The sequence below is a fragment of the Marmota flaviventris genome, chromosome 2, assembly GCF_047511675.1.
Source record: "Marmota flaviventris isolate mMarFla1 chromosome 2, mMarFla1.hap1, whole genome shotgun sequence".
Taxonomy (NCBI): Eukaryota; Metazoa; Chordata; class Mammalia; order Rodentia; family Sciuridae; genus Marmota; species Marmota flaviventris.
The window spans coordinates 136869724-136896418 of record NC_092499.1 but is presented as its reverse complement, the minus strand read 5'-3'; the positions used below and the strand labels follow the sequence as shown (position 1 = coordinate 136896418).

The window sequence follows — 26695 nt, the reverse complement described above, 5'->3', positions numbered from 1 at the left end:
TTAGGGCCTCAGCCTCTGTAGTCACTGAGATTACAGGCATGTGCCACCATGCCTGCTTTAGGAAATTCCAGTTTCAGTGTTTCAGGAAATAGTCTCTGAGCCCAAGCTGTGATGTGGGATGGGGTATAATTCCAGTTCTGTGTTTATTGGGCTGGGGTCATGCTCTTCACAGACCCCTGTTCTCAGTCCCTTTACATGACAAGAACATTAAGGCCACACCGGATGAGGTGGAACTGCACTGTGGAGCACAGGTTCGATGTGTCCAATAGAGAAAGCAACAGGTAACAAGGTTCTACCTGAGCTAGAGAGAAAGCAGCTACTGGTAGGTGTTTTTGTTAGCTATTTTGCCACTGTGACTTAAAGACCTGACCAGCACAGTTGTAGAGAAGGAAAAGTTTATTTGGGGGCTTACAGTCTCAGAGGTCTCAATCTACAGACAGCAGGCTCCATATCTTTGGGCTCAAGATGAGACAGAACATCATGGCAGAAGAGCATGGCGGTGGAAAGCAGCTCACATGGTGATCAGGAAGCAGAGAGAATCTACTGGCCAGATACAAAATATATACCACAAAGCCATGTCCCCAATGCCCACCTCTTCCAGCCACCCCTTACCAACCTTCAGTTACCAAGCAGTTAATTAATCCCCCAGGGGATTAATTCACTGATAATGGGTTCAGACTCTCAACCCAATCATTTCTTCTCTGAACCTTCTTGCATTTTCTTGCACATGAGCTTTTGGGGGACATCTCACATCCAAACCATAGTAGTGAAATAGTTACCTCCCAGCAGCCTTTGGCAAGCTCAAGAGGATGGCAAACCACAACAAAAGAACTTTTTGTGTCTCAGTGGTAGAGTGCTTACCTGGAATGTACAAGGTCCTGGGTTCAATTCCCAGCACCTCAAAAACAAATAACTTGTCCCTTTACTGTAGAGGATATACACTTACGTGCTTTAAGGGACAATAGAAGTGAAATTCACCATCTTTGGGCAGCCTCCAGTTCAGTGCACAGCTGAGATTCAAGCTAATGGTAATGTGGGGGGAGGAAGCTCAGCATAAAATATTACATGAGCTCCTAAAGTCCAGTATGAGCACAGCACTCTTCTAACAACAACAACAACAACAAAAGATGAAAATTAAAATGCAATGAACCACTGTTTACCGACCACTTTTTTTTTCTTTTGATGTGTGAGATTGAATCCAGGGTTTCATTCTACTAATGCACTACATCACCAGCTCTTAATAAATCGCCTAATATTCTGACAGTGGTGTCTCTCTTAGCAGTCCTACAATTAACTCAGGACCACTTTACCACTGTGTCCCATCCCTTTTTATTTTTCACTTTTGAGATTGGGTTGTTCTAAGTTGCTGAGGCCTCAAATTTGTGTTCCTCCTGCCTCAGCCTGAGTAGCTGGAATTACAGGCATGGGCCATCTTACCCAGCTGATGTGGTTTCTTTATTTTTCCTAAATGACTTTTGCAGTTAGTTTATTTGAATTAGTATCCAAACACGGTTCACACATTGTAACATTACATTTTATTGAGGTCCCTTAAGTCCTGTATTTTATTTATTTATTTTTTAATATTTATTTTTTAGTTGTAGTTGGACACAAAACTTTATTGATTTTTATGTGGTGCTGAGGATTGAACCCAGGGCCTCACACATGCTAGTGAGCCCTCTACCGCTGAGCCACAAACCCAACCCTAAGTCCTGTATTTTAAATATGGTTGCTTTGACCCCTATGTCTTAACATGTTCCTATTAATCTGTATGTTCTACAAACAAGTCGATATTAAAGTTTGATCAGGGGCTGGGGATGTGGCTCAGGTGGTAGCGCGCTCGCCTGGCATGCGTACGGCCTGGGTTTGATCCTCAGCACCACATACAAACAAAGATGTTGTGTCCGCCAAGAACTAAAAAATAAATATTAAAAAAAATTCTCTCTCTCTCTCTCTCACTCACTCTCTTTAAAAAAAAATAAAAATTAAAAATAAAGTTTGATCAGGTTCAAATTTTGGCAGGATGTGATGCTCTGTACTTTGTATGTATCTCACCAGGGAATGGTATGATGGAATGATTATTCAGAGTTTCAGATGGGTGCGGTGGCACCCACCTATAATCCCTCCCTACTTGGGAGGCTGAGACAGGAGGATCTCCAGCTAGGCAATTTACCAAGACCTATCAAAAAGGAAAAAATAGGGGCTGGGATTGTGGCTCACTGGTAGAGCACTCGCCTAGCACATGTGAGGCCCTGGGTTCGATCTTCAGCACCACATAAAAATAAATAAGAGGATTGTGTCTAACTACAACTAAAAAATTTAAAAAAGAATAAGAAGAAATAACCTAAAACAAATAACAAAAACAAAAACTGGGGATGTAGCTCAATGGTAGAGTGCCCCTAGGTTCAATATCTAGTACTCCCCAACCCACCTTTTTTTTTTTTTTTTTTAAGAGCTTCAGGTATTGTCATCCTCATGTCTCTTTGTCATGTGTGTGTGTGCGCGCGCGTGTGTGTGTGTGTGTGTGTGTGTGTGTGTGTAATTTACTTCCTGCGATGCTGGGGATGGAACCCAGAGCCTTGTGCATGCTAGACAATTGGCTGTACCACTGGATTGGGTATAATTCCAGCCCCTTACGTCTCATAAACCTTTTTTTTTTTAAAATAGATATAGATTATTACCATCATTACCCTTCATAGTTTCCTCTTATCTTCCCAGCCAACTCCTATTCTCAAAGGCAATCACTTTTTGGAAAACATTTTCACCATACATTAGTTTTTCCTGATTTAGAACCTCATGTAAATATCACCATAGAATTGTACTCTTGTCTTTATCTGCTTTCACTTATTCAGTTGTTTTAAATATATGAATATATCAGTTTATGTATCCATTTTTCCAAAAAAGTCATTAACAAATCAAAGTCTGAAGGCCAGAGCTGGCAGAGGTTGGCTTCTATTGGACTGTAAAGCGTTCCTCTTTCTCTCCACGGATAGGCATTTCCACGCATTTAGCCTCCTGCAGCCCTAAGCCACAGATGCCTATCTGGCTACTAAATTTGTCAAGTAGATTTGATTGACAGCTGAGACTCAAGTGATCCAATGCTCTGTGGACCGAGTTGGTTTAACTGAGCAGGTACCAGCACGGTGCACGCTGGAAACCCCTGTTACTTGGAAGGCTGAGGCAGGCGGATCGCAAATTCGAGGCCAGCCTGGGCAACTTAGTGAGAACATATCTCAAAATAAAAAATACTGGGGGATAGGCTGGGAATATAGCTCAGTTGGTAGAGTGAGTACCTCGCATGCACAAGGCCCTGCGTTCAATCCCCAACACCACACACACGAAAAAAGGCTGGGGATGTAGCCTTTTTAAACCTCAGGGTAAATTTAACTTGAGTTCAGTCTTCTGTACCAAAAAGAAAAGGAAATTGAAGACGTGCCCAACTCCTACTTGAATGAGCCAGAAGAATTGGCTGTATCCTTAAAAATTAGTTAAATATATCATTTTATCCTAGGAACACGTTCCTCTGGCCAGAAAATGAAACTAGAAAGTTGACTTGTCGCTTACGGTATCCACTTGTTCCTTCCCGGTCGCCGTTCCCTTCCCGGTATGCTAAGCGCTAGGAGAGCGAACAAGACTTCCGGGAGGTCTAGGAAGTGGCTTCTTTTTCTGGGCGGAGTTACTTTCTTTGGCGCCGGTGGAGTTTGTGCTGGTGTAGGGCGGAATCCTGCTGACAAACGGAGTAGGTTGGGAAGGAACGGATCGCTACACAGTGACTGCAGGTCTGAGGCGAGTCGCTCTCCAAGCCTGCGGCCGTCTGGCTGGGAGGCGGCTATTTATTTTTCTAGTGTGGCCGAGGGGCGAGGGCCCCTCCGGGTGTTCTGCTCTGGTACTACAGTCCCAGGCGAGCAGGATAGCCGTCCTGTGCTCACCCTGGGTGGCTGCCGGCCTTCTCAGAACGGAAGGCGCCCGCCTCCTTCTACACCGGGGCACAGGTGTCCGCTGCCATGGCTTTTCCACTTCGGCCGGACGCCCCTGAGCTTCCTGACTTTTCCATGCTCAAGAGGCTGGCTCGAGACCAACTCATCTATCTGCTTGAGCAGGTCAGTGCCCGTCACCCTCAGCATCCATGGTTTAGCACTCACATGACGCGTACTTCTTGTTGTTGTCCTTGAAGCTTCTGCGTCAGGTCCAAAATGAAGCAGACAGCAAAGAAAACCCAGGGTAGAATGAGCTGCTTGAGACCTGGCCAAAGAATTAATGGATTTTTTTTTTTAACAGTTAAGGGAGATAACGCTTGTCCAGGCGTCACTGGGGATGGAAAGACATCTTTGTCATTAAAAGATCTTAAGCACCAGGAGACAGATAAAACACAAAGTACTACACGCAGGGTATCAGGTGGTAAACCAGTGATAGACTGCTTGAAGTTCAGAATAAGCACTCATCTAGGTTGGATGATCTAGGAGTTTTGCGGAGCTAAGGTGTAAAGAATAAACATTTTCTTTAGAGACTGAAGATTATTCTCCAGGCAGATGGACTGGTAGGAGCAAAGCTGAGGAACCAGGGAAGGGCAAAGCATGTCAAGAAAATGGAGATATCAGATGATAGACTGAACCATTCCCCATCCTATTTGTGGCATGAACAATACTTGATAATGATTCTAATAGCAATGTGTGGGATGGGGTAAATGGGCAACAGAATGCCAGTTAAGTGACCATAGATCAGATTGAAGTAATAAAGACCCATATGAAGTTGGAGGCAATGGAATGAGGGAGAAATGATGGATTTGTAAGGCATGGTGAAAGAAGACTGAAAGAGTTACTGATGATTAGTTGTAAATAATGATGGAGAAGTAAAGTTGACTGAGATTTTTAACCTGGATAATTAGGGAAATAATGCTGCTACTATAACTGTAACAAATTACTTGTTTAATTATTTAGTTATTTGGGTTTTTTTCCCCAAACTGTATCCAGCTTTATTAAAGATATTTTTCACAAACAATCATAGTACTTCAAGCAAGATATGGGCAGACAATAGTTAACAGTATATAACAGCTTTAAAATTCCCTTCTTGGTTGGACTACCAAAATCAGAAAACCACTGTAAAACCCAATGAAATCTTCATACGATGCTCTAATAGAGAAAGTTTAGAGTGAGGGTTGACATTCCACATTTAGCATGTTGTTTAACAACTTTTCATGAGCCAGCCCTGACTTTCAGGAAATAAAATGAAAATGGTAAAAATTATTGATTTGAAGATCCACAATGTAGAAAAGGAACTGCTGCTCTTCTGAGGGACACTGTTCTCAATGATGTCACTGGAAAGACCCGATTGCCCCATACACTGGTAAAACCAAGTGTTGGAATCAGGTCCAACAGATCTGAGTTTAGGGGAGTTAAGTCTATGCAGGTGGCAGAAAGGGAGAGAAGGACATAAAGATGAATTTAAGTTTTTCCATACCATGAGGCATTTGTGCCAAGGTGACTAAGTGTGCCAACATCAGGGAGTCCCTCCTCTTGGGACTCTCAAAACTAGCAGGGAAAGGTGTTTTCCCCCACAGCAATCCAGCTTTGGAGACATTCTGCTAGTGATGTTTGCTCCTTCCCTCCAAAACAATAATGAGGGGCTGGGGATGTGGCTCAAGTGGTAGCACGCTCGCCTGGCGTGCGTGCGGCCCGGGTTCGATCCTCAGCACCACGTACAAACAAAGATGTTGTGTCCGCCGAAAAACTAAAAAAAATAAATAAATATTTAAAATTCTCTCTTTCTCTCTCACTCTCTCTTTAAAAAAAAAAAAAACCAATGATGAAGTGTTCTGTGTGCTAACAACATAGCTTTAACAACAACAACAACAAAAAAGTAGGGCTGGGATTGTGTCTCAGCGGTAGAGCGCTCGGCTAGCATTTGCAAGGCCCTGGGTTCGATTCTCAGTCCCACATGAAAATAAATAAACAAAATAAAGGTATTGTGTCCAACTACTTCTAAAAAATAAGTATTTTTTTAAAAAAGTAAAAAAAAATCTGCATTTTTATTAAATTTGATAAAAAATAGTATTTCAAACTGTACGGTACACAGTTATCAAAAATGCACACACTTCACTTGGCATAGTCAGCACCTTCAGCTTTCTGTGCCTTGTCTGTTTTGGTGTCTCCATTTTCTGCATTATTCCCATCCTTGGTGGTGTCAGCTTTTTCCTTTTTCCCTTTGGGTACCTTCTCTCCCTTTGCAGAGGCCTTTATATGATTGGGCTCTGGCTTTGGAGAAGTAGGTTTAGCAGACAACCTTGCAGATCTTCTGTGACTTTATCTCCTTTAGCATCCCCTTCAGCCTTTCTCTTGGGCACGGTGGCAGCTGCAAAGGGACGAAGGCGCTGGATGCAAGGGTGCAGCGGTGTGAGGCTTTGATTGGTTCAGGGGTTGTTCTTGCCTCTTCTTCACACTGCTCTGTGTTTTTTTTTTTTTTTTTTTTTGGTTTGTTTGTTTATTTTTTTTGGTGGAGCTGGGGATTGAATCCAGGGCCTTGTGTATGTGAGGCAAGCACTCTACCAATTGAGCTATATCCCCCAGCCCTAGTTATTTGTTTAATATCTTGTTTGCCACTAGATTGGAAGGTCCTCAAGGACCTAGCTTAGAGTCAAGCATATAGCATGTGCTTAATGAATATTCATTTTATGAACATTGAATGGAAATTAAAAAACACATAGAAAGAAGAATGAGTTTGGTGGTCAAAGCTGATTCTTTTAGATTTGGATGGGGTGAAGTTATGGAGTTTAGTGTGTAACATTTGGCAGATAGAAATGTAGAGCTGCATTTCCATCATGAGGGCTGGGAGACAGGAGAAAACCTCAAGACATCTGGGACTGAATTTTATTTTGCTTTTGTATGCCCCATAGTGCTAGCACAGTGATTTGCCCTCACTCATTGTTGAGTAAAAGATTCAACAAATGTCTGAGGAATTGAAAAGAGGTGCTAGTTAAAGCCATTAGTTCAGGTGAGATCAACATGAAAGAACAGAGACCAAGGATAGAGACTTGTAAGTGGGGGGAGTAGGTGAGGAAGAGGCGTCCACATAGTGACTCAACATGGCCAGAGTGGATCTCCATGAGCTAATGCCCTCCTCAAACTAACTTCTGATTCACTTCTTGTTAATGGGCACTGCTGTTTGGCTGGATCATAATCATCTTTGACTATCCTTCCCACTAACACTTAAGTGAATTGATTGCTGAATCCTATGGCTATTTCCTTGCACATAACCTTATAGTGCAGGGCTTTTCACTTGCTAGGCAAGCACTCTACCATTGAGCTATAATTCCAGCACTTCTTATTTTATCGTGACATAGGATCTTGCCAAATTGTCCAACTAGCCTCAATGTTGCAATCCTTCTGCCTAATCCTCCCAAGTAGCTGGGATTACAGACATGTGCCACCAAATCCAACTACATATTTTTTTAAAAATAATGATCATAAAATAGTTTGTATATTATAGAAAATGTGGAAGATAAAGAAAAATATTAAAAAAAAACACTTATAATCCCACCACCAGATATAAGCAGTGTTAATAATGCTAATTTCTTTCAGGTATATTAAAAACCTAAATTACATATTCCATGTAGCTCTTAACGTATTTTTATTCATGGCACTACCAGCTTAAAGCAGGTCTTCATTCGTTGTCACATGCTTGGCTGCTTAGTCTGGCATTAACTTCCTAAAAGGACTCACCTGCTTTTCTCACATCTCAATCCATTTTATCCATAGTTACTAGATTCTTTTTTTTTTTAAAAGAGAGAGAGAGAATTTTTTTTTTTAATATTTATTTATTTTTTTAGTTATCGGCAGACACAACATCTTTGTATGACACAACATCTTTGTTTGTATGTGGTGCTGAGGATCGAACCCGGGCCGCACGCATGCCAGGCGAGCGCGCTACCGCTTGAGCCACATCCCCAGCCCGAGAGAGAATTTTTAATATTTATTATTTTTTAGTTTTCGGCTGACACAACATCTTTGTTTGTATGTGGTGCTGAGGATCGAACCCGGGCCGCACGCATGCCAGGCAAGCTCACTACCGCTTGAGCCACATCCCCAGCCCAGTTACTAGATTCTTATGATTAAAATTTCTAACCAATTGGGATGTTTCAGTGCAAAAAAGTTTCCTGTTATCACTGATCCATAAAGGATTGTGTCATAACCTGCTATTGGAAGCCCTTTATGTTCCATTCTAGGCAACTGTTTCAGTATTATTCCTTACCATTATCCTACATAATGGTTTCTGAAGCTTGGTTCTGTTGACATTCTGGGCTGGATAATTCTGTGTTGTAGGACTTGTCCTATTCATTGTAGAATGCTTAGCAGCACCTCTGTTCTTACCTGTATGATGCCAATAACACCCTCTACTTGAAGGCAGGCAACCAAAACTGTCTCTGGACATTGTCAAATGTCTCTTTGGTGGGGCAGAATCATCCCTGATTGAGAACTTATACCTTCCATGTACCTTATCAGCCCAATTGAATTGTTTTGTTCTTCCCTTAACATTCAGTTTATTCTCTGTTCCTGGCCTTTGCTTGATTGCCTTTTTTTGTTGTTGTTTGTTTACTTTTTGTTTTTTGGTACTGGGGATAGGACCCAGGGGTGCTTTACCACTGAGCCACATCCCCAGCATTTTTAATTTTTCATTTTGAGACAAGGTCTCACTAAGTTGCTGAGGCAGGCCTTGAACTTGCAATCCTTCTGCCTCAGGCTCCCAAGTTGCTGGGATTATAGGTGTGCACCATTGCACCTGGCTGGATTGCCCTCTTAAGACAACTTCCAAACCATTTGTCAAGACCTAGTTGAGAGGAAACTTCCAGTGACTTCCTCCTCCCTGTCACTGACCGAGACTTCTCCTTCCTCTTCATCAGGAGTACAGGAGTCAGATGACAGAAATTGTGGGTGGGTGAGTGAGAAGGTGACAGGGCAAACACTGTCCTCATTTTCTAAGTTCTGTGTTGAACATGTGTTATTTTTGTAATTAGAAGAAAAATTCTACTTGAAAAGGTAGTTAGTAATTAGTTGAGGGGATTGCAGAAAGCAGGGTGGAGTTTTGTTGTATTTGGCTTTGTTCAGCAGGACACCAACCTTGTTGGGAGACAGAGTGGAGGAGGCAATGATGCAGATCAAAACCAATAGGCAGCAGGATGGTTGAGTGACAAGGAGTTGATCTGAGAAAGAAAATGGAATATCTTTCCAGAATAGTTGAATATACAGAAAAATGTTATCTGGATATAAATAATAAATGAGATGTTTAGCTAGATGATACCTACTGCCCTTCCAACTCAGAGACCATCTGTGTTTCTGTTAAATGGGTGGCTGGATGAATTCTCAACTGAAGGGGCTTGTGTGACCTATGAGTAACCTGACATACTATGTTTCCTTCAGCTTCCTGGAAAAAAGGATTTGTTCATTGAGGCAGATCTTATGAGCCCTTTGGATCGAATTGCCAATGTGTCCATACTGAAGGTACTGTCCCTTTTCCAAGGAGGCTCTTTCCCCTCTTTGCTGTCTTTCCTCTTTAAGCAGTTTTTCTTTCGATGAACAATACAAATTCGTGAAGAGTGACTGCTCTTACAGGGTGAAGATAGGGTAAGCTGATTTGGGGTAGTTGAATTAGGCTGACACAAGAATTGATATGTTGGTTGTATTGTTTTATATGTTCTATTTTTGTTTTTTCTATTGACAGTTTGAGGAAGGTTTAGGGGGACAGTTGTCAGGGGAGTATTTTGATTCCAAGAATTAACATAAATAGGAAGCCCTTAATAAGTCCCCTGTCTTTGTATCATGCTTTGTGCTTTTCAAGCACTTTTACGTTCTTTGTCTTGTTGGATTCTTCCTGTAGCAACATGAAGTAGACAAGCTGTACAAGGTGGAGAACAAGCCAGCTCTCAGCTCCAATGAACAGTGAGTGTCTGCAAGTGTGTCTCACTTCCAAGTTAGGAGATCCCACCATACACAGTGGTACATGCCTATAATCCCAATGACTCTGGAGGCTGAGGCAGGAGTATCACAAGCTGGAGACCAGTCTTAGCAACTTAATAAGACCCTGTCTCAAAATAAAAAAAGGATTGAGGATATTGTTAGCACATTTGCCTTTGACCTGTCCTTGCCCTTGGTCTGGCACCATGGTATCTATGATATGATTCACTTTCCTGAATTTTTATAATTTCATGCTTAGATTATTGTTTAGCCTCTTAATGAGTCTTCCTCTCAGTTTCTCCCACTCTTGTTCTTTTCCCTCTCTAATACATATCACTATTTTATAACTAGATTGATTCCTCTCCCAAAAATAATTTTTAAAAAAGTTTTTTAGTTGTAGATGGACACAACACCTTTATTTATTTATTTTATGTGGTGCTGGGGATCAAACCCAGTGCCTTATGCATGCTAGGCAAGCACTCTACCACTGAGCCTCAATCTCAGCACTTCCCCAAAATAATTTTTAATAAGGTTCTCTTTCAAGAACCTTCCAGGCTTCCCATTATTTACATTATAGTCCAAATTGTACATCACAGATTCTAAGGCTGTCATTAGTGTGGACTTACATGCTGTCTGTCCAGCCTTTTTTCTCATGTGTCCCCTTTAAGCTTCTGTTGACACATGCTTCCACACACACCATGCTCTCTGCATGTGCCTTCATCTTTTTAACCACTCCATTTGTTTGCCTGAAAAATTTTTTTTCTTTCTTTCTTTTTTTTCTTCCTTTTTTAGTACTGGATAACAAATCCAGGGGCACTCAGCCACTGAGCGACATCCAATGCTCTTTTTAAAAATTTTTTATTTTGAGACATCCTGGTAAATTTCTCAGATTGACCTGGAACTTGCGATCCTCCTGCCTCCGCCTTCCGAGTAGCTGAAGTTATAGATTTGCATCATTGTGTCCGGCTTACTCAGATTCTTCTAAACCGCTGTCACCAACTTCATGATTTATCTTCACCATTTTTTTTTTTCATCTTTTCTCTTATAGATTGTGCTTCTTGGTCAGACCTCGCATCAAGAATATGCGCTATATTGCCAGTGAGTGTGCCATGGTACTATGTGTAACCAAGACGTAGGAAAGAGTGGGCAAGATTGAAGGGCCCGTCAGTGAGGACCCTTTAATAGGAAGAGACTCTTATGAGTTGGCCCCTGCACTTGTAGAGAATATCTCCTTCCTTGTTTTTGGTCTAATACATGGCCCATGGCTTTCTGGGCTGGATTCTTTTTCTTTGTAGATCTTGTCAATGCTGACAAATTGGCTGGCCGAACTCGAAAATACAAAGTGATCTTCAGCCCTCAGAAGGTGAGTGTGGATCCTAGTAAGAGTGGGATGTGATATCAAACAAGGTGACAACTGGGTGAGTAAGGGGCTAGTGTTGCTGTCTCCCCCAAATCAAATTATGTGTGATTGAACCAATTAACTGCCACTGTCCTGAATGTATCCATGATTGTTAGGCAGAGGGTCTATCATCAAACTGCCCCAAATAGAATATTGTGGAGTTGTGAGAGGTGGCCTCTATTATATAGATTTCTTTAAATGAAAATCTTTACATTTTTGAAATAGAACCTGCTATATATCTCTGCTAACAGAATCCTGTATCATAATGTTTCTAATGTTATGGCTTCTCTCTATTATGGTTCAAAATATTGTGACCTTCTTCTTATATCCCTTTAATGATAACTATAATAAATCACCAATCCCCCCACTCCCATATTTTGATCCAACCCAAGGTATGTGGCCTTGGTTACTAGAACCACACCACCATTTTTTTGGCAGTGCTGTGGATTGAACCCAGGGCCTCACATGCTAGGCAGGCACTGAGCTAATCCATCCCTTTATATTTTTATATTTTTATTTTGAGACAGGGCTTTGCCCAGTTTCTTGTGATCATCTTGCCTTGGCCTTCTGAGTAGGTGGTATTACAGTTGTACAGGTATACACCACCATGTCCAGCTCACCTTTTTTTTGATACTGAGGACTGAATGCAGCAGCAGTTGACTCTGAGCTATACCCCAGTCTTGTTAATTGCTGAGGCTTGCCATGAACTTTCTATCCTCCTGTCTCCTAAATTGCTGGGATTGCAGGCATGTTCCACTGCACTCAGGTTCCCTTTTCTTTAAAAAAAAAAAATTTATAATAATTGTACATATTAACCAGGTGCACTGGTGCATGCTGGCAGTCCCAGCTATTAGCTGATGCAAGAAAATCACTTGAGCCCAGGAGTTTGAAGTCAGCTTGAGCAATATAGTGAGATTCTGTCTCAAAATAAAACAACAGCAACAGTGATAGCAAGAAAGAAACAATTGTACACTGGAGGGAGAAAGCCTTCTCTTACATAGGGAAGGACCCTAAAATACCATCTTATTTTACCCTAACTTTGAGCAACTGAGAGAACCTTGCCCCATGCTCACATGGTGAGTTACTATAGCCAAACTGGTTTCCTTCAATAATTGTAGTGTTTGAAGGTCCATCATAATATTTCTATTTCTTGATTCCATTGAATTCCCATCCCACTGCATATCAGCTAGGTGCCTTGTAGATGTGTCCCCAATCTCAGTGTTTGGCAGGAATGATATTCCAGGCCTTTACATTCTCAGCTATAGGCCTAAGAAGCTCTACCAAGTAGTGCATGCCACACTTAGAGCAGTTTGAAACTCAAGTTGAAAGGACAGGGATTTATTTCTTCTTAGTTTTTCTAAGAGAGTTCTAGAGAAAATTGAAGCTATAGCTAAGACTGAAGATTGTGAAGCCAGGCTATCTGGGTGTGAATCTTTATTTTAGCATTTGTTACCTGCATGATCTTGGATAAGGTACTTAACTCCTTTGTGTTCAGTTTCTTTATCTTTCAAATGGAATTGATAATGTTACCCCATCTCCCACCCCCATTAACCAAGGGGCACTTTACCACTGAGCCACATCCTCAGCCCTTTTTATTTTTTATTTTGAGACAGGATCTTGCTAAGTTGCTTAGGACCTTGCTAAATTGCTGAGGCTGGCCTCAAACTTGGAATCTTCCCACCTCAGCCTTCTGACTTCGTGGGATTACTATGTGATAGTGCACACCTGACTAGTACTTCTTTTAATTTAAGTGAGATGATTTTCAGAAAATAAATGAAAAATCCTGTGGAATTATATTTCTGTATGGTTTTCTCATCACATAAGAGGAATAAGAAGAAAGAGCCAATGATGTTCCTTGAAGGTTCTTTGAAAATGGATCGAGCAGTCTGACAAATAATTAGTCTGCCTATGAATACAAATGTAAAATGTATATAGTAACACTATTATCAGGGCAGGAAATTATTAAATAAGACGACAACCTATAAGAATCATAAGTTTGGGGGCTGGGGATGTGGCTCAAGCGGTAGCGCGCTCGCCTGGCATGAGTGCAGCCCGGGTTCAATCCTCAGCACCACATACAAACAAAGATGTTGTGTCTGCTGAAAACTAGAAAATAAATATTAAAAAATCTCTCTCTCTCTCTCTCTCTCTCTCTCTCTCTCTCTCTCTCTCTCTCTTTAAAAAAAAAAAAAAAAAAAGAATCATAAGTTTGAGCTGGGATTGTGGCTCAGCGGTAGAGCGCTCGCCTAGTACGGGTGCGACCCAGGTTTGATTCTCAGCACCACATAAAAATAAAGGCATTGTGTTGTCTATCTTCAAAAAAAAAAAAAAAAAAAGATTCATTTTCTCTCTCTCTCTTTAAAAAAAAAAAGAAGAATCATAGGTTAATTTTGAATGTTATTAAAGGAGCCATGGTCAATAATTTTTAGTGTTTGGGGTCTTATAAAACTCCCTCCACTTTTTTTTTCTCCAAATTATACTTTTATTTGTATTAACATGGAATAGAACAAGTTGGTAATAGTTTCAAATAAGTCTTCAAGCAGGCATGAAGCATATACCTGTAATTCAAGAGGCTGAGATAGGAGGATTGCAGATTTGAGGCTAGACTTCGCACTTAGTTCTTGCCTATGTCCTGTGCAGGTGAGGGAAAGGGTTCCTCTCTGAGGGATGGGCTGGCTGAGAAATAAAAGCTAGAAAAGTAGTACTATGAAATAACCACAGGACACAGAAATATAGGTTCAGAATGGGGGCAGTGATGGGCCATGACAAGACGGGTATAGCTTCTGACAAAAAACAGAGCCCATTGCCCTGTTTATTTATATCTGAACAGATCAAAGAGATTCGATAGAAAGTTCTTCGCCAGGGCTGGTGTTTTAGCTCAGTGGTAGAGTGCATGCCTTGCATGTGTGAGTCACTGGGTTCGATCCTCAGCAATACATAAAAATAAATAAATTAAATAAAGGTATTGTGTCCATCTGCAACTAAAAAAAAAAAAATTAAAAGAAAAAATAAAGAAAGAAAGTTCTTTGCCAAAAACAGGATAGAGGTGGGGCAGAAAGGCTTTGCTCAGTTCCTAATGGGTCATGTCCATCTCTGGTGCTGTATTGGACCTCTTGGCAGAGCTGAGGGGGAGTTCATATGTAATGGGGTGGTCTTAATGGTGGGATTGCTGCTATAAGTTCCCAATTACCAAATCTACTCCCTCAGTGGCTTCAATACTGGAAATCCTCATGCATTTTATGGGTGGCTTCCCGCACTTAGTGAAATCCTGTCTCAAAAATAAAATAAAAAGTACTGGGAGTGTCATTGATAGAGCACCCTTGGGGTCAATCCCTAGTATTATCACCAATTTTAAAAAAAAGTCTCCAAATTACACAGAAAAACAAAATTGGTATTTTTGTGAATATTCTTCATTTAACACCCTATCAAAACTTTTAGGCCAGACTCGGTGGCACATGCCTGTAATCCCAGTGGCTGGGGAGGCTGAGGCAGGAGGATTGCGAGTTCAAAGCTAGCCTAAGCAACTTAGGCCTTAAGCAACTCAGTGAGACCCTGTCTCTAAATAAAATACAAAAAAGGCCTGAGGATGTGGTTCAGTGGTTAAGTGTCCCTGAGTTCAATCCTTGGTACAATAAAAAAAAAAAAAAAATGTTTTATATCTCTTCCTCAGTAGTTGTTAGGAAATGGGGCATCTCTGTCTCTTTTTGAGTCTGCCTTTGTTAGTGACTAGGATAGGCAGATTTCAGACTGGGCTCTGAAGTTCAGTAGTTAGCACTAAAAGTTAAAAGCAAGACTGGATTTAGCTTACTGGCAGAAATGAGTTAGAGATGAATAAGGTTCTTTTGTGTAACAGTGAAATAAGGAGCACGTAGCATGAATCTTTACCTCATGGAGCTATCATGAGGTTGAAGACAGAAGGTCCTTGTAAAATACAAAGAACAAGACCTAGTACATGTTAAGTGCTTAATCTCAATCAGCTATTATTAGTGTCATCATCGTCTGATGTGAATACCCTCTGTATTCTTCCCTTTTATCTCCAAGTTTTTACCCTTTACCCACTTGTCTCAAAGGAGGAAGAGACGCTGGCCCTTTCTGAGATCAGCTGAGCTGTTTCAGCTAAGTGCTGGCCACCTCCATGCCTGCCTTTTCCATTATCTTACTTCATCAGCTAGATTCTCTTCTGTCTTCCCTGTCAACCCTTTCTAAACACCCACCCCACTCTGCCTCTTCTGCCAAGCCTGGGATTGCCTTTTTTTCATGGCTAGACTTCTGTGCAGAATGATCTGCTGTCAGGCTTCTGCTTCTTCACCTCCATCTTTACCCACTTGTCTTAGTGGTCTCTCTCTCTCTCTCTCTCTCTCTCTCTCTCTCTCTCGTACTAGGATTTGAATCCAGGAAAGCTTTACCACTGAGCTACATCCCCAACTTTTTTCATTTTTTTAAATTTTGAGACAGCAAAGCTAAGTTGTGATCCTCCTGTCTCAGCCTCCCGAGTCATTGGGGTTACAGGTGTGTGCCACTGTATCCAGCAGTGGTGTCTCTTTGATGCTCATCCTCCGGCATTTGACACCCTATCTTCCTTGAAGTGTTAGCTGTCCTGCTGTTAGTGGTGCTCCTGCCAAAATGGTTTTTTTTGTTGTCTGTTTGTTTGTTTTTGTTTTTTGGTAGTACTGGGGTTTTCCTTGTACACAAGAGGCAAGTGCTCTATCACTGCGCTTTTTGAATTTTTATTTTGAGATAGGTTCTCGCTGAGTTGGCAAGGCTGACCTGGGATTTGTGATCCTCCTGCCTCAGCCTCCTGAGAAAGTCAGGAGCCAGATTTCATTAGAACGCCAGATTCATGAGCTGGAATTATAGGTGTGCACCACTGTGCCAGGCATCAGCACCTCCATGATTTTTAGAGCAATTTTATGCCAATATTCCCAGCTCTGTCTGTACAGCTCACCCCTCAAATACAACTGAAATACCTTCTGGCATACACATGGCTCAGAGTTTAATCCTCAGTATCTCTCTCTCTCTCTCTCTCTCTCTCTCTCTCTCTCACATGGCTCAGAGTTTAATCCTCAGTATCTCTCTCTCTCTCTCTCTCTCTCACACACACACACACACACACACATAAATCTACCTACCTACACATATAAATCTACCTACCTACATACCTATGAACTCTTGGGGGTATAATCAGTCTCTCCCCAAACTGTAGCAGTATTTATAGAGGAACTCCAGAGAAATGGAAGCAACAGGGCTGGGGATGTGGCTCAAGCGGTAGCGCGCTCGCCTGGCATGCGTGCGGCCTGGGTTTGATCCTCAGCACCACATACAAAGAAAGATGTTGTGTCCACCGAAAACTAAAAAAAATAAATAAATATTAAAATTCAAAAAAAAGAAATGGAAGGAACAGAAGAAGATTGTTACTAATTAATGTCCTTTTTTCTTTCAGTTTTATGCATGTGAGATGGTGCTTGAGGAAGAGGGAATCTATGGAGGTGAGAGGAGATGAATGTGAGTGGAAGGGGAGAGAGAACATGTAGAAGAAAGAAATCAGATTGTCATCCCTCTCCCAGCTGCTCCTTCTACTGGTGTTATTCCTGTTGGTTTAGTGGGAGGAGAGGCTCCGAGGATGGGAGTGGGAATAGGACCCCAACCAAGAACACTAGAGGCATGCCAATGCTTAGAGTTGGAAATGACCAGTTGCTGTATTCTCATCTTCCAAGACCTCCACCTCTGTGTAGTCTTCATTTCATTCTTTATGCAGCCTAGACCTGACCACACGCCTTCCTGCTGAAAATCCTGCAGTGTTCATTGAAAGCAAGATTCCTCAACAGTGTCTCCTCTGCTCTTATAGTAAACCTCTTCCTGTCCCTTCAGCTGCATCATGTGCTGCTCTTTTTCCCTGTCTTCTTTCCAGCCATGGGGACTTTACAAATGCTTTTCTTGTTGCCTAGTCTCTTCTCCACCCTTCAGATTTTTGCCCACACAGATTTGTTTATTTGTTTGTTTGTTTGTTTGAGACAGGGTTTCACTGAGTTGCCCAGGCTGGCCTTGAACTTGCAATCTTCCTGCCTTAGCCTCCTGAGTAGTGCCTACACAAATCTTACTCAGATTCTAAGTTTGAATATTGCCAATTCGAGGCCAGCCTCAGCAATTTAGTGAGAGCCTGCTTCAAAAAAAAAAAAAAAAAGAAAAGAAAAAAGAAACACAAAAAGGGCTTGGGATGTGGCTCCATGGTTAAACACCCCTGGGTTCAATCCCCAGTACCAAAAAAAATAAAGGTTTATAAAATTCTAAGCTTGATTGTCACTTTTTTTTTTTTTTTAAATCAGGATTGAACCCAGGGGCACTTTTATCACTGAGCTACATTCCCAGCTCTTTTAATTTTTAATTTTGAGACTGGGTCTTGCTAGGTTGCTAAGGACCTCATTAAGTTCTCAAGGCTGGTCTCAACTTGAAATCCTTCTGCCTCTGCCTCTCCAATTACTGGGGTTATAGCATGCACCTCTGTGCCTGGGTCTGATTGTCACTTTTATTTTGTAGGCAAGTCTTTTATTTACCCTTAGTTGTATTTAGATCCCTGAAATATTTATGGTCAAGGCTTGTTGTTTTGTGCTGGAAATTAAACCCAGAGCTTCTTGTATACTGATATGCACTGTACTGCTGAGCTACCCCTAACTCAAGGCTTGGGGTTTTATATCTCTGGAGCACAAAAATGTGTAATTAAGTAGCTTGTGTCATAGTTTGTTTGCTGCATTTCTCCTCAACCACATCGTAAACCACATCATAAGCTCTAGAAGACTGGGAGTGGGTCCATGTTGCTTCTGCTCTGTTTGGTGCTTAGCATTTTCCTATACATATGTGGATTTCAGTAAATAACTTGCTGAATAGTGAATAAGTGAATCAGTGTTTTCTTAGCACTTGGGGTCAGCTCTCTAATAAAAGTCCACCACTTACAGTACTGTACTGTAGGCTGCAGTGTACATGTCTCCTCTCATTACCAGTCTGTGGGCTCTTTAAAAGGGAGGAACTATTTCTTATTTTGTGATTCTCTAGTGCTACGTGTAGTCCTGGCATGTGGCAGGCACTCAAATATTTGTTGCATGACTATGATAAATCATCATTTTAACATGGAGCTAAGTACCTTTTGCAGAAAGGCTGATGTCCTCTGTCCTCATAGATGTAAGCTGCGATGAATGGGCCTTCTCTTTGCTGCCTCTCGATGTGGATCTGCTGAGCATGGAACTGCCAGAATTTTTCAGGGACTATTTCCTGGTAAATGCCAGGCCCTTGATTCTTGGCACCAAGGAATTGGGACAAATATTGGGTCCAGTGAGCTAGAAATGCTGATTTAACCTTTGTCTAACTCATTATTTATCAAAGTGATAGTGATTTGGTGATTCATGGCTATCTATAGGTTGATCTGGATGGGACTTCCTTTGGGGTAAATAAAATGAACTCTTCCAAGCATTATCCAGACCCTGCCATCCTGCTTGGGGGCTTCTAGGATTAGCAGTTCTAAAGATGGGCCTGTTAGGTTGATTTGTGGTCCATATGAACCCTGTAGGAAGGAGATCAGCGTTGGACCAACACTGTGGCTCAGGCGTTGCACCTTCTCAGCACTCTCTATGGATCTTTTCCAAACTGCTATGGAGTTGGCAGATGTGCCAGGGTAAGAGCCCTAGTAGTACTTTTTCCCTATAGTCCCTTTTTTCCCTTGTTCTCTATCCTGTACACAAAAAGGATTATCCATAGGCATGTGTGATATGAGGTATATTCTTACCTTGTTTTTATGTTCCAGAATCGTTTCCCAGAGAGGAGAATTTGTGTGGCTAACTGAAAGGCAAAAGGCAGGGCCTGAGTGTTGTATTCCTAAATCTTTTTTTGAATCTCAAGGGCAGGTTGACATTTGTTCTTCATTGGTATGGGGAGGGGCAGGGAAGGATAGGAACAGCTGAGAGTAGAATAGGTTCACATTGTTCATTATTAGCTCCTTTCTTGGGTGCAAGATGAAGTATCACATAGAAGAGGTTGGCTTTTATAGGTTTAGGGCTACAAAACTTAATCAAAAAAATTGCAGTTCAGGGATAGTGCTGTAGCTCAGTGGTAGAGATTTTTTGTAGGTAGGGATTTAAACACAAAATTGAGAATGTCTTGGTTTCTCACAGATGTCATATGAACTATGGAGGAAACTGGAGGAGGAGGAGGATAGTGAAACCAAAGGCCGAAGACCAGAAATTGGTCATATCTTTCTCCTGGACAGAGGTAAATTATGCTCAGCACTTCTTGTATCTTTGGCCCCTTTAAGACACAGTAATAGGGGCTGGGGATGTGGCTCAAGTGGTAGCGCGCTCGCCTGGCATGTGTGCGGCCCGGGTTCGATCCTCAGCACTACATACAAACAAAGATGTTGTGTCCACCGAAAACTAAAAAATAAATATTAAAAATTCTCTAAAAAAAAAAAAAAAAAAAAAGACACAGTAATATATGGAAACTGTGGTGACAGAGTTAGGATCCTAAAGTTAGGACTGTGAATTCCTATGTTGAATTCCACTTGGGCCCTATGGTACTTGAGCTAATATTGAGCTGGATCAGAGGGGCCTACATGGTCAGGATCTTGGTTTCAGACATGGACTTTGTGACGGCACTTTGCTCCCAAGTGGTTTACGAGGGCCTGGTAGACGACACCTTCCGCATCAAATGTGGTAAGTGCCATCCATAGTCACAGTGGAAGTGGTCATCAACCTGTGGTGCCTCCCATAATGGGGTAGGGATTATGGGAGAGACCTTCGTTCTGTGTGCATTGCTGGGGTATCTTCACCAGCAGTTCAGGAAAGGGTAAGAGAAGGCCTCAGTGGGGATCCTAATAGCCCTTCCTTCTGTTCTCAAAGGAAGTGTGGACTTTGGCCCAGAAGTTACATCCTCTGACAAAAGCCTGAAGGTGCTACTCAATGCTGAGGACAAGGTGAGGGTGTGGGTACTAATAGTGGATTTACTTAGGGCCACTGCTTACACAAGGCTCAGGACTACCTCTGAGCCTTAGGTGGCTAAGGTCACAAGAGAGAGGGTTTCCCATTAGCTAAGACGCATACTCAGAGCACAGGGTAGGTACTTGGCATCCACTTACTGATTCCAGCTCAGTAATTCTGAGCGTTCTTCCTGAACTATTATTTTCTTTCTTTCTTTTTTTTTAAGTATTTATTTTTTAGTTTTAGGTGGACACAATATCTTTATTTTATTTTTATGTGGTGTTGAGGATCGAACCAGTGCCTCAAGTATGCTAGGCGAGCACTTAACCACTGAGCCACAACCCCAACCCTGAACTGCCTTTTTTTTTAATGGACAGAATGCCTTTATTTTATTTATTTATTTTCATGTGGTGCTGAGGATCGAACCCAGTGCCTCATGAGAACTAGGTAAGCGCTCTGCTACTGAGCTACAGCGCTAGCCCTGAACTGAAATTTTTTTGGTAAAGTAGGAAGATACTATGTTCTGACAAAGTAATTTATTCGTTTTGTTCCCTCACAGGTATTTAATGAGATTCGTAATGAGCACTTCTCCAATGTCTTTGGCTTCTTGAGCCAGAAGGCCCGGAACTTGCAGGCCCAGTATGATGTGAGGCTCTAAGCCCTGTTTCTCTGTTTTGTTTCCTTAGTGTCTCCTAAGGCTGCTGTCCTCTGGCTCTCCTTCTTCTGACAGAACCCCATTTCTTCTGGATGGGTAGCAACTGAGGGAGGGTGGTGGTTTCTCCTGAAATCAGAGGTATTGACCTTATGGGGATGTTCCCACAGCGCCGGAGAGGCATGGACATTAAGCAGATGAAGAACTTTGTGTCTCAGGAGCTCAAAGGACTGAAACAGGAGCATCGCCTGCTGAGCCTCCGTAGGTACCAGTGTGGAGGTGCTAGGGGAAGTGACTCGATATTCCCCAGGGGAATGCTGTGGAGGGGCCATTGCTACCCAGGAGGAGATCCCTGTTTGGCAAATAGTGGTCTCATTGGTATACAATGGGAAGAAGTACTTTGCCTGCAGAGGTTTCTATCATTTTGTATAATAAAGGGACTTCCATCTAGAACCAGGAATATGTCAGCTCCCTCTTTGTCCTCTGCAGATATTGGGGCCTGTGAATCTATCATGAAGAAGAAAACTAAGCAGGATTTCCAGGAGCTAATCAAGACTGAGCATGGTAACTACAACAGCCAATTTTTATGCTACTTTTTGTGCCCCAGCTCCCTGTGAAAGATGATTTCTGGCTCCTTCCAGCTGATGCTGGCTGTGTGGAATGCTGATTCCTGCTAGAAGTCCTGGGGGTCCCTTAACCCACCCCAAGGATGGAGAAAGAGATGAGGAGACAGATGCCTATTAGCATTGATGGCAACAGGTGAGCTGATCCCCAGTAATGGGCTTTCCTCTTATTACTCATAGCACTGCTAGAGGGGTTCAACATTCGGGAGAGCACCAACTACATTGAAGAACACATTGACCGGCAGGTGAGCAGCAAAGAGCTGGGGAGGCTGGGAATGGTGTTTAGAGGTGGGGTTGCTTAAGCAGAAGGAACTATTAGTATGCATTAAGAAACTTCAGTTCTTACCAGCTGTTTTTTTCTTGTGCAGGTGTCACCTATAGAAAGCCTTCGCCTCATGTGCCTTTTGTCCATCACTGAGAATGGTGAGCCCAAAAGATCAAAGATGAGAAGACAAGGTTGAGAAATATGCTTCAGGAAGAGAAGAAATAATTTTGAAAGACAAAGGCTAGGCTAGGTGGTGTATACCTGTAATCCCAGTTACGTGGAAGGCTTGAGTCAGGAGGATCACCAGTTCAAGGCTAGCCTGGGCAACTTAGGAATGCCCTGTCTCAAAGTTAAAAATAAATTTAAAAACCGGGAGTCGTGGTGCACTCCTGTAATCCTAGTGGAGGCTGAGGCAGGAGGATTGCAAGTTCAAAGCCAGCCTCAGCACAAGTGAGGTGATAAGTAACTCAGCAAGACCCTGTTTCTAAATAAAATACAAAATAGGGCTGGGGATATGGCTCAGTGGTTGAGTACCCCTGAGTTCAATCCCCAACACCCCTGGAAATAAATAAATAAATAAATAAATAGGGCTAGGCCTGTAACTCGGTGGTCAAGTCCCCCTGGGTTGAATCCCCAGTGCCCCCCAAAAAGTTTTTGTTTTGGTTGAATTATCACCAGGTTAAGGGCAATTTATTGTCCAGCCCTAACCAGGACCATCACAGAACAATGCCCTTCAGATCTTAAAATTGCAGAGGCACAGAGCCAAGTGGCCTTTCTCATCATTCTATGTGACCATCTGTCTTCAATAAAGTTTCTATGATAAAAATATGTTCTAGAAAAAAGGGACAGCCAAATAATTTCATGAACATTTCCAAAAACCCAGATTATGCAACTTTTCATGACAACTGTTTTTACTGTTGAAGTGTTCTAGTTGATCAGTATTCTTTAAGGTTTTTCTTTCTACCCAGGAAGGTACTTGCTTATTATAAATTTCCCTTGTTGTAGTTGGAAGTCCATTTCTTATGTCTATTTAGAAAAGCATTTGAGACCATATTTTTGGAACTCATTTTTATATACTGTCTGTTTCTTAGTAGCTATAAAGCATTTCAAGGAGAACTGGCCCTTAGCTGTGAAGAAATGTGTGAAAAAAGTCTCATCTCCTTTCTGCCACATTCTCTCACCCCCCGCTACCATTAACATTAGTTCCAGTGTTTCCTCAGCACCGTTGTGGTTCAGAGCTCTTCCTAGAATGCCTAGAACCCAGACTTAATGTTTCAATAAGTAAGCTTAAATTTAGCAGTAATTTTACAGTTATATCCTGTGTAAGGTTAACATGATTTACTGCATCGTTTTTCTGATTAAAGTATTGGTTTGTTGGTGTGGCTCCACATCTCCAGAGTACCTCAGCTGACATATTCTTATTTTCCTCTCCCTTAGGTTTGATCCCCAAGGATTACCGATCTCTGAAAACACAGTATCTGCAAGTAAGACCTGGAGAATGTATTCTATTTTTTTTTTTTTTTTAATGTTTGGAGAATTTATTCTTAAGGGAAGCTGGTATAAGGCAGTTGTCAGGCATTTTTGAAGGAGGCACAAGGAAAATATGGCCCCTTCCTTATTCCTATCCATTTGCATTCTAGCCTCCCTCTTAAAGGTATTAGGGAGAGTACCTTTTCAGCATACCCACACCCATCTTTGGTGGGCAGCCAGTGCCAAGAGAATTTATAAACAATTCAGCATTTGAACCCAGTGAGGAATTCTGTCTCCTGGAAATGTCCCTCACTTTAGCACCTTGTGAAGCATTGATTCACCTTGCTTTCCTGATCTTTTTCATGTGTGAAGCCTTTTCAACCATTTTTACCTCCATAGTTCCATGCTACTTCCTATTCCTCTTCTTTTGGTGTAGAGTTATTTCTGGTGTGAAAATCCTATACACAACAAAATGTGAGTTCTTTCAGGACAGACTGCAGGGTGTGGCCGTGGAGTCCTCCCCTCATTTCTCTATTACTAGCAGGGCCAGATTCAGTAAATAACTGATTTGAATTTTCTTCAGAGCTATGGCCCTGAGCATCTGCTCACCTTCTCTAATCTGCGGCGAGCTGGGCTCCTAACAGAGCAGGCCCCAGGGGACACTCTCACAGCAGTGGAGAGTAAAGTAAGCAAGCTGGTGACTGACAAGGCTGCAGGTGAGTAGGGAGCACAGGTGACCCCTATCCCCTACCCCACCCTTGCTGATGTTCCCTCTTCTCTCAACAGGCAGAGCACCCTGGGAGGGAACAAGGAGGGGGGAAGGAAGATGTGATTCTTTATTGCTATTGTCATTACTACTGCTACTTCTGCTAGTAAGAGCAGTTTCGATGCATTGAACGCTTAGCATGTGGTAACCTCCTACATATAGTTTTCCATTTAATCCTCACAAAGATTCTGTGAGGTACATTCCCTTTCCCCCATTTTTACTGATGAGGAAACTGAGACTTAAAGAGGTTTTATTGACATGTTCAAGGTCAGTCAGGTTGGTTTAAATCCAAAGCCCAGACAACTTATCTGATAAACTAGGGTCACCCTATAGTCTGCATTTATAGGTGGCTGGTACCCTGTAGGAGGAGAAAACAGTGGATGGGGAGAGGTGTGCTGAGTGTCATGATCAGTTCCAGGGAACTGTAGATGAATGGCTTCGAGGGAAGTCTTCAGACGTATCCTGAATGGTGTCACCTACAGCAGTGTCATGAATCTGTAGACCTTATATGGACCCTAGCACAGATTTTTTTTTCCCAGGAAAGATTACTGATGCCTTCAGTTCTCTGGCCAAGAGGAGCAATTTTCGGGCCATCAGCAAAAAGCTGAATTTGGTATGTGAAACAGGGCTGCATGGCTGGTTATGGGGCGGGTTATGATTTAATTCCTTTGTGGAGTATAGTCCATAAAAACCTTTTTGGTGTTTCATTTTTATGAAGATCTTTTAGTATTCTTATAGCATGAGCTTAATTTAATGAGACGGGAGGCAAGATTCACTTACTTAAAAGTATTTAACAAGCATCTGTCAGTGCTATAGGATAGTGGAAAGTATAGGTTCCTATGCTTCCTATGAAGGGGTTGAAGAGAAGGACTGGAGAGGATAACCCTTCCCTTCAGAAATTCATTGCAGAGAGTTAGTGGATACTGAACATAAGTGTCATCTTGGTTATGGATTCCTTTTGGGGGGCCTGCTGCTGGTTCTCCCTTTAGTTGAAACAGGAATTATTGTTTGGGATTTGTTACTTTTATCTGATCCTTTAAAGGACTAGAGAACTGGGCTTCCACTTGCCTAATCAGTATCACTGCCTTCTAGATTCCACGCGTGGATGGAGAGTATGATCTGAAAGTGCCCCGAGACATGGCTTATGTCTTCAGTGGTGCTTATGTGCCCCTGAGCTGCCGAATCATTGAGCAGGTGGGAACAAGCCACTCATATTTCACTCTCTGCTTTCTCTTATCCCTCGCCCATCCCAGCTTTTATTATTGAAGTAACTAGCAAGACACATGACAGTGGTACTATTTGTGGACTTGAAACCAGTTTTGTTTTTTTTTTTTTTAAATATTTATTTTTTAGTTGTAGTTGGACACAACTCCTTTATTTCACTTGTTTATTTTTGTATGTGGTGCTGAGGATCGAATCCAGGGTCTCGCATGTGCGAGGTGAGCGCTCTACTACTGAGTCACAGCCCCATCCCAAAACCATTTTTTTTAATATTTATTTTTTTATTTGTTTTTAGTTATAGGTGGACACAATGTCTTTATTTTTTACTTTATGTGGTGCTGAGGATAGAACCCAGTACCTCATGCATGTTAGGTGAGCGCTCTACCGCTGAGCCACAATCCCAGCCCTTGAAACCAGTTCTTATACCTTCCCAGGTGTTAGAGCGGCGAAGCTGGCAGGGTCTTGATGAGGTGGTACGGCTACTCAATTGCAGTGAGTTTGCATTCACAGGTGTGTGGCATTGCCAGGTGGGGCAGGGTGTCAGTAAGAGGTGGGCTCACACATCATGCAGTACTAGCATGTCAGTGAAGAGCTAAGTCTGGTCTGATCCTCACAGACATGACCAAGGAAGACAAGACTTCCAGTGAATCCCTGCGCCTTATCTTGGTGGTATTCCTGGGTGGCTGCACATTCTCTGAGATCTCAGCCCTTCGGTTCTTGGGCAAAGAGAAAGGTAAAAGAACAGAAAGTTGAGAACAGGCTAGCATGGGTCCTGAGGGAAAAAAGTGCCTTGCACAGGAAGCCTTTTCTCCAGGCCATGGTACCACTTGTTATAACCTTGCTGCAGGCTGCTATAACCATGAGCCCAATCCCGATAGGCTTGCAAGTTGTGGTATCCACCAGCCTAGTATTGATGTCTTTGTGTTTATAAACTGGTACACTGATTCATTGGGGATTGTGGAACTGGATGGGTCAATGTGGTTCCCGCTGGGAACCTGAGATCTCTTGTCACTTCTGCTGCTTTTGATTCCTTAGGGTACAGGTTCATTTTTCTGACAACAGCTATCACAAATAGTGCTCGCCTTATGGAGGCCATGAGTGAGGTGAAAGCCTGAAGCTTTTGAGGCCAACATTGAAGTCTTCCTTGGATGTAGGTGTTTGGTACCCAGCTGCTAACAAAGTATTCCCATTGGCCCTGCTGAGAGCTGGGGAATTTGGAATTTATTTGGGACCTACAGAACATATTTGACAACAATGTTCATATCATGTGCCTGGGATATTCCATTTTTTTGCTTATGAAGTAGAGTACATGCTGGTAAGATACAAGGGAGAAGAGGTAACCTTTGCTAAATCCTGTTTGAATATCATTGTAAATAAAGCCACTGCTCTCATACATAA

The 26695-nt window shown here is 42.1% G+C and overlaps 1 protein-coding gene, 1 long non-coding RNA gene and 1 pseudogene across 3 annotated transcripts; 1 reads left to right on the top strand and 2 right to left on the bottom strand.

Annotated features, from left to right (window-relative positions):
* Positions 1 to 378: 378 nt before the first annotated feature.
* On the bottom strand, positions 379 to 4207 carry LOC139704741 (uncharacterized). Its single transcript, XR_011706717.1, has 3 exons — positions 4140 to 4207; positions 3562 to 3721; positions 379 to 1102 (listed from the first exon to the last, which is right to left on the bottom strand). It is a non-coding gene; the product is annotated as an uncharacterized lncRNA (long non-coding RNA).
* Vps33b (VPS33B late endosome and lysosome associated) lies at positions 3685 to 26695 on the top strand. 2 transcript variants are annotated; one of them, XM_027919867.3, is made up of 23 exons: positions 3685 to 4097; positions 9408 to 9488; positions 9865 to 9926; positions 10990 to 11039; positions 11237 to 11304; positions 16781 to 16826; positions 18512 to 18606; positions 18899 to 19003; positions 19500 to 19596; positions 19959 to 20036; positions 20223 to 20296; positions 20860 to 20946; positions 21123 to 21213; positions 21442 to 21516; positions 21756 to 21820; positions 21944 to 21998; positions 23278 to 23324; positions 23894 to 24026; positions 24616 to 24689; positions 25169 to 25270; positions 25732 to 25807; positions 25914 to 26030; positions 26333 to 26695. In XM_027919867.3, the coding sequence occupies exons 1-23, from the start codon at positions 4002 to 4004 to the stop codon at positions 26410 to 26412; spliced, it is 1854 nt and encodes a 617-aa protein (XP_027775668.1). In that variant the 5' UTR covers positions 3685 to 4001; the 3' UTR covers positions 26413 to 26695. The 2 variants fall into 2 exon arrangements, with proteins under 2 accessions (XP_027775668.1, XP_071464720.1); XM_071608619.1 differs by lacking the exons at positions 3685 to 4097; positions 9408 to 9488; positions 9865 to 9926 and having other exon boundaries at positions 11018 to 11039; positions 16781 to 16842.
* On the bottom strand, positions 6090 to 8480 carry LOC114107361 (non-histone chromosomal protein HMG-17 pseudogene; annotated as a pseudogene).

Coding starts and splice junctions, on each gene's coding strand:
- Vps33b (XM_027919867.3), top strand. CDS start 4,002: ATGGCTTTTCCACTTCGGCCGGACGCCCCTGAGCTTCCTGACTTTTCC. Junction 24,027..24,615: donor GGTGACTGACAAGGCTGCAG/GTGAGTAGGGAG, acceptor TTTTTTTCCCAG/GAAAGATTACTGATGCCTTC. Junction 24,690..25,168: donor TCAGCAAAAAGCTGAATTTG/GTATGTGAAACA, acceptor ACTGCCTTCTAG/ATTCCACGCGTGGATGGAGA.